We start from the raw sequence: 6,968 nt of genomic DNA on the forward strand, positions 1-6,968 counted from the left end.
CTCGCTGAAAGGCAGCCTACAAGAGGGCTGCTTCCAGTACTGAACACCGCCTCCTCTTCTGAGGCAATGACAGAAGAGGGAGGAATTGGTCTTTTCTGCCTTCCAGATAGTCCTAAATTCATAGCTGAGGCCACCAGCATCATCAGTCAAGCACATCTGGACACCATCCCTGCTGAGATGCAGCGGACAGTCTCCCACTCCAGGAACGCCAGACTGGACTGTTCTGAGCTCACAGGCTGCTGATAGAAGTACAGCTGCTCTCACTGGAGATGGAGTCACCCCACCACAGAACAGCCACCAGCATGCTGAGGAGGCTGCCTCTTTGTCTGAGGAACAAAACACTGGGATCATAATAGCTGAAATCAAGCAGATCTGACCAGAAAGTAAAAGTGGTGGGGAAAAATGAGAGGTGGCTCTATCAAAGCTGCTTGGGAAGGGAATGCAAAGGCACATGTAGAAGTGGATAAAAAAGGTGTAGAAACAACAGAAAGCACAAGGAAATTAGAGCTGCAGAAGAAAAGGTGAGAATCTGCTCTGAAAAATTATGACATCTGAAAAAATGCAAACCTTTGCCCCAGCAAGAGCACCCAGCACCAAAAATACTCCATGTACCTCCATGCTGTCTCTTTTCCCCTTCTTCCAGTGTCCAAGGGAGCATCTTTAACACACAGCGTTGTTTCTGTGTGTCAGGGGTGTGAACAGCAATGCTGTGCTCAAGCGTATGTACACAAAGCACTGGGGAGATGCCAGAACTATCCCAATGCTCCCAGGACAAGCAAACAGCACAGTAAAAATACTGTACAACACTGTAAAAATAATGCGACACCCTAGCTTCAAAAAACAACACACTGCAAGGCCTTGGCTTCCATCTTCTATTTGAAAGCTGGCACTGCTGCCCCAAAGTTCCTTATTTTGGGAATATATGGGAACATAGCGGGAGAGAAGTGTTGGAAGAAAAAAAAGAAGACTGGCTGGGTCAAGTCTAAATCAGTAATAATTCTGAGGAAATGGAAAATGGGGGAAGCCAAGTGATACTTCTAAGAAAAGTGGTAGAAAAGACACAGCAGTGCTCTCCCCTCCTCTCACTCACTAACCTAACTATCCAGACACCACCCTGTGAACAGGTTCAGCTCCCCCTTCTCCTGATTTACAGCTGCAAATTAATGTCTCCAAGCCTCTTACTTAGGGGGTCTTAATACCTGCTCATACAAAGGAAAATAGCCTCCATATGTTCCTGGTGCAGGGAGTGGTAATTACCCCAATACCCCTCTCCGCAGGGAGCACCCTAACTTCTGGACACAGATCTCATCTCCAAACACTCCCAGGATCTGAGCCTTTAACTCAGTAGTAGAGATCTCTGCTGTATTTTTCTGTATCAGGCTTTGTGCCAGCACCTAGTCCCAAAACTAAAGGTTTTTAAACTTGTTTTGAACCGCAAATTGTAAGAAAATTCAAAGAAATTCACATGTTGGCAACAGACCTGCAGTTCTTATTGACCTTTTGCAGGCCCTTCTGAAATGTTAACGCTGTTCTACATGGACTGAACATCACTGGATGTTAATCAAGACATCTCAAACTGCCAAAAAACTCAGCACAGGGCAGCATGCGCATGAAATCCGGAGTTGATGCAGCTGGTCCTGACCAGGTGCAAAGCAGCACCAACCATTCAGGACACCAGTGCTTTCAGAAATGAAGGCAATTGCAGCATCAAATAAGGATACGGGTGTGAGCACAGAGCTTAATCCTCAAAGACCACACAGAACTAACTGCATGAAATGGCTTTGTGACCCAGAATGCCTTTATGTCCTACCGAGTACATAAATATTTGTCAAGCTCTTTGCCTCTTTCTCTTAGTGATGTCAATAATTAAGTGTCCCACAGACCATAGTGCCTGCAGGCACACAGAACCCAAACGCAGCACCCAGCAGCTCACTCAAAGATAGAGTTTGAAGACCTCACAAAAGTAGGCAAGAGCAATGCTGCAGAGTAATTTGGGGCATTTCAGGCTAAAAAGGCATTGTCAGTACTCAACAGCTCTTCCACCTGCCATGAACTCAGCAACACAGAGAGTCACACAGCAGACATGCAGAGAGCTTAATGCTTCGCTGTTGGTCATCTTAAAACCAACTTCTCCACCACCACCATGCCCAGAACAAGCTTCTGATAGGCTTTATACTAAAAATACCCCACCCAAAAACCTAACTAGGCAAAATCAGACCAAAAAAAACCCTCAAATATATCAAATTCTGCCAGGCAGCTTCTGCTTTCAAGTTGTACTCCACTCGAAAACCATGGCAAAGCAAATTCCCAAAGCTCCAAGAGCCTGCAAACAAACCCAGAACACAGGTGAAAGTGTTGCAATGCTACAGTATTTCAAAGATGCAGTTGTTTTCAGCAAAGAAATGTGTGCATTTCTTCAAAACCCAGGACACAGCACACTGCTCCCAGTTACTTCAGAAACACAGTTTTTCAAAGAACAGCCATATACATATGAGTGTGCAAAGCCAAGGATAGCAGTAATACAGATGGGTCTATAAGTTTTGCCTTGATAATGAGAATTACAATGATTCTTATTAAAAAAGAAGTTGAGATCAAACCTTAGCTTTCCAGGAGCCCTGTATAAAAATTCCAAATGTACAAAGAAAAGAAGATAAAGAGGCCTTAGTAACTACCTCTCTTTATTGGGACAATTAGATACACTTATGTGATATATTTATGTTGAAGCTTCAAACACAAAGAAACACTTTAGGGCAGAGAGGCACTCCAGGCTTCTGGGGCACATGGATGTGCTCATCAGGTGACCACTGGCACAGGACTCCATGCCATCAACACCATCTCACCAATGCAGGTGGGAGCTCTCACAAGATCCAGCTCTCCAAGCCCTGACAATTTTTCCGCTGAATTACACTGTTATTGATGCTAAACAGCTGCTCTTGATTAGAAGCTGTGAATGGCTGAAATGGGGCTTTCTTTAATATTTACTTGATTTAATGACATGAGGATACAAATTGTGTTTTCAACTTTCTGTTGGCTGGCTTGTCTTCCAGTTCTAAATGATTACCCTTCCTCCATGTCATGACAGCTTGAATAAGTGAATGAACAGAAAAGAAAAGCTTGCCCACAAACCAAAGTGAAGGCTAAAATACTTTATACCAAAGGAACCTCTAGAACTGACAACTAATCAGAAAATTCCCCTTCTTTTTTTGACTGGCTGTTACAGTTCAGCAGCAACGCTGGCTGTGGATACACCTAACCCACCCAGCAATTAAAGGACAACGCTGCCCCGGGGGTAAGAGGATACACGGCAGATGTGCCCTTGCACACCGTGATTTCGCAGCGTGCCTGCCACTTTTCAAACCAACATCTCCCACCTGGATCCCCCAAGCTTGTTATCTGGAAAACTCCACAATCCAATCCTGAGCTTGGCTGCGTTGGGTTACCGCTTGGACTTGATCTTAAAGGTCTTTTCACAGAATCATAGAATGGCTTGAGTTGGAAGGGACTTTAGGCTCATCTCATTCCACCCCCTGCCATGGGCAGGGACACCTTCCTACCTATCCCAGGTTGCTCCAAGCCCCGTCCAACCTGGTCTTGGACACTTTCAGGGATGAGGCATCCACAGCTTCTCTGGGCAGCCTGTGCCAGTGCCTCACCACCCTCACAGACAAGAATTTCTTCCTAGTACTTTTCCAATCTAAATGACTCTATTATTGCTGGTGCACAGGGTGGGACATGATCACTGCAACCTGCTCCACTTCCAGCTGCCTCTGGCAGCACAGCTTCTCCTCTCGCAAACCAACAGCACCACCAATGCAGACTGCAATGGAGCAACCCCTGCAATATTCACTGGAGAATGCTGAAAATCAAGTATACCAAGCACTATTGGGCAGATGTGAGTAAACCATCACCTGAGGGGTGAAGAACCAGAGCAGGGCCAGGCCCCTGGCTGAGGACATCCCAACACAACTGAGGGGTGCAGCCAGCATTGATTTAGACCTGGTGAACATGGCTGGGGACCTGCAGAGCAGGGATTTGCTGACACCCCCTGAACACCAGACCACCTGGGGCCTATTTATTGGCACTCACCCAGGCAAGGCCCCACAACGCCGGTGTGCAGGCAGCCTGCAGAATCACAGAATAGGGCAGGTTGGAAGAGACCATAGTGGGTCATCAGGTTCCACCTCCCTGCTCAAGCAGGGTCATCCCAGATCACATGGCACAGGACTGTGTCCAGACAGGTCTGGAATATCTCCAGTGAAGGAGACTCCACGCCCTCTCTGGTCTCTGTTCCAGTACTTGGTCACTGCCCAGGAAAGTAGTTCTTTATAATGTTCGGGTGGAACTTCCTGGGCATCCGTTTCTGCCCGTGGTCTCTTGTCCCATTGCTGGATCTCAGGGAGCAGAGCCTCGTCCAGCCTCTGAGCCCTACCTGCAGACAGGGACAGACAGGGATGAGGGCCCCTCTCAACCATCTCCTCTCTAAGCTGAATAGTCCAACCTCCTTCAGCCTTTCCTTGTGAGAGAGATGCTCAGATCCCTCCATCATCTCCACAGCCTCCGCTGGACCTGCTTCAGGAGCTCCACATCTCTCTTTTCCTGAGGAGCCCAGACCTGGACACAGCATTCCTGATGTGCCTCACTAGGCCTGAGGACAGGGGCGGGATCAGCCCTGGAAGAGGTAACAATATTTGTCCTAATGCACCCGAGGACACCAGTGCGCCCCGGGCATGCTCCTGGCTCATGGACAGCTCGCTGACACCAGGACCCCCAGCTCTTCTCTGCAGAGCTGCTCTCCAGCAGGTCACCCCCAGCCTGGGCTGGTGCCCGGGCTTACTCATCCCCTGGTGCCCTCGTCCCCTCCCCACCCTTACCCAGGTGCAGGGTGAGGTTGACGGCGGTGGGGTGCTGCACGCCGGCCAGCATGGTGCGGCTCTGCCACCAGGTCGCGTCAGCCGGGCTGTTGTAGTCGGTGAGGAAGGCGGCACCGTGGCTCAGGTGCGGCTGGGCGGCGTCGCAGAGGTGGCAGGACTGGGTGACACCGGTGACCCCGGTCTGCACGCAGTACTCCTCGGCCGGCGTCCCGCACGTGTGCGTGGCCAGCACCGTAGCGTTGAACGCCGCGTTCACGAACTCGGGCATGCAGCGCTGCGCCCGCCCGCTCCGCTCCTCCGCGCACTCGTCCATGGCGCCGCCGCACCGCGCGGGCACCCACAGCCACAGTACCAAGAGCCACAGCGCCCGGCGCTCGCCGCCGCCCCCCATGGCGGGGCTGCGGGGGCACGGGGGACGTCGCTCGCCAGCCAGGTGCCGCCGCTCCGCGCCGGCCGCGGGCTTGGACGGGCGAGGCCCGGCGAGGCGAGGCCCGGCGAGGCGGGGCGGGGCAGGGCGGCGTGAGCGCGGAGCAGGCCGGGAGCGGAGTCCCACAGCGGAGCGGAGCTAAAGCCGCCCCCGCCTCGCGGAATGTGCCGGCTTAAAGCGGCGATGACAGCTGTGGGGCCGCTCCTAGCGGATGGGCAGGTTTCTTGCCGTTAGCCTCAGGGCAGTGTAGGAATCGCCACGCGAGTGACCACGGCAGAGCGCCGGGCTTATCAGCGCCTCCGCACCGGCACAACCGGCAAAGCTGCCCCTTTCACACAATCACAGAATCATTCAGGTTGGAAAAGACCTCCAGGGTCATCGAGTGCAACCGATCCCTGCCTTGTCAACCAGACCAGAAGCCTGAGTGCCACGTTGAGTTGTTGCTTGGACGCCTTGAGGGATGGGGACTCCAACACCTCCCTGGGCAGCCCCTTCCACTGTCTAATCACCCTTTCTATGAAGAAATTTTTCCTAACGTTCAACCTAGACCTCCCCTGCTCAGCTTGTGCTCTTGTCCTGTCACTTTTTCACTGGCATAAGACGCCGATTCCCCCGGCTGCCCCTCCTGTCAGGGAGTTGAGGAGAGCTAGAAGGTCCCCCCTGAGCCTCCTTTTCTCCAGGCTGAGCCCCACCAGCTCCTTCAGCTGCTCCTAATGCTCCAGACTCTTCCCCAGCTCTGTTGCCTTCTTTGGACACACTCCAGCCCCTCAATGTCCTTCCTGAATTGAGGGGCCCAAAACTGGACACAGCACTCAAGGTACCTCAGCAGTGCCGGGTATAGGAGAAGAATCGCTTCCCTGGTTCTGATGGTCACACTATTTCTGATTGCAGGTGCCACTAGCCTTCTTGCCCACCTAGGCACACACTGGCTCATGTTCAGCTGGCTGTCGACCACCACCACCAGGTCCTTTTTTCATTTAAAGGCTTTTCATAGGGGAAAAAAAAAAATAGTTCCTCGAGAAATGCGAGAAAATTGGTTGCAGGTTGCCAGCTAGGCTATACCAAACCTGGATGGTTTGTGCCATCCAAGGGCATGATCCTAAGCAGATCTGAGGGGACCCACCTCAGCTACTGTAATTACTAATGAACTTTTGGTTATTTCCCTACCTTAACCCAGATCTCTCTGTTGCCTAGAGGCATCAGCTCCGTCAGACCTGGCCATAGACTGCATGACAGCTTTTAGCTATCCTAAGATCTCTCTGTGACTTTTCAGGTTGAGGAATTGTGTAAAGATTGTGTAAAATCCAGGAATCCTGTAAAGCCAAAATGTCTCTGCCCATGGCAGGAAGTTGGACTTGATGACCCTTAAAAGTCCCTTCCAAACCAAACCATTCTATGAATCTCTAAAACTCCTTTTACAGGAGAAAGTGCCTCCATAAGCCTTCTCAGTAGGAAACTACTCCTCAAGACAAAATTGATAGGGAAGTCAAGGAAAGGCTTTGTAAACTTGGTTATATCCCGAGAAAGCCTGAATGCAGCCTGTGGCTGAAAGAACTGAAAAAATACAGTCTGTTCTGGGAAAAAAATGCACATTGTTGTTTTAAAGTAAACACATGTATCCTACAGAAGTCCTTGCATTTAAGAGCCTGAGCCAGACTGTTCACAAGGTC

The 6,968-nt window shown here is 50.7% G+C and overlaps 1 protein-coding gene across 1 annotated transcript in view; it reads right to left on the minus strand.

The window, feature by feature from the left end:
* The window catches only part of LAMC1 (laminin subunit gamma 1), a 67,703-nt gene extending 62,353 nt beyond the window's left edge, over positions 1–5,350 (minus strand). The window contains exon 1 of the mRNA XM_082287457.1: positions 4,872–5,350. Coding sequence (XP_082143583.1) covers positions 4,872–5,262 — 391 coding nt within the window. The 5' untranslated portion in view covers positions 5,263–5,350. The remainder of the gene's footprint in view (positions 1–4,871) is intronic.
* Between the last annotated feature and the right edge of the window lie 1,618 nt (positions 5,351–6,968).

The sequence above is a fragment of the Coloeus monedula genome (assembly GCF_965178545.1).
Source record: "Coloeus monedula genome assembly, chromosome: 9".
NCBI lineage: Eukaryota > Metazoa > Chordata > Aves > Passeriformes > Corvidae > Coloeus > Coloeus monedula.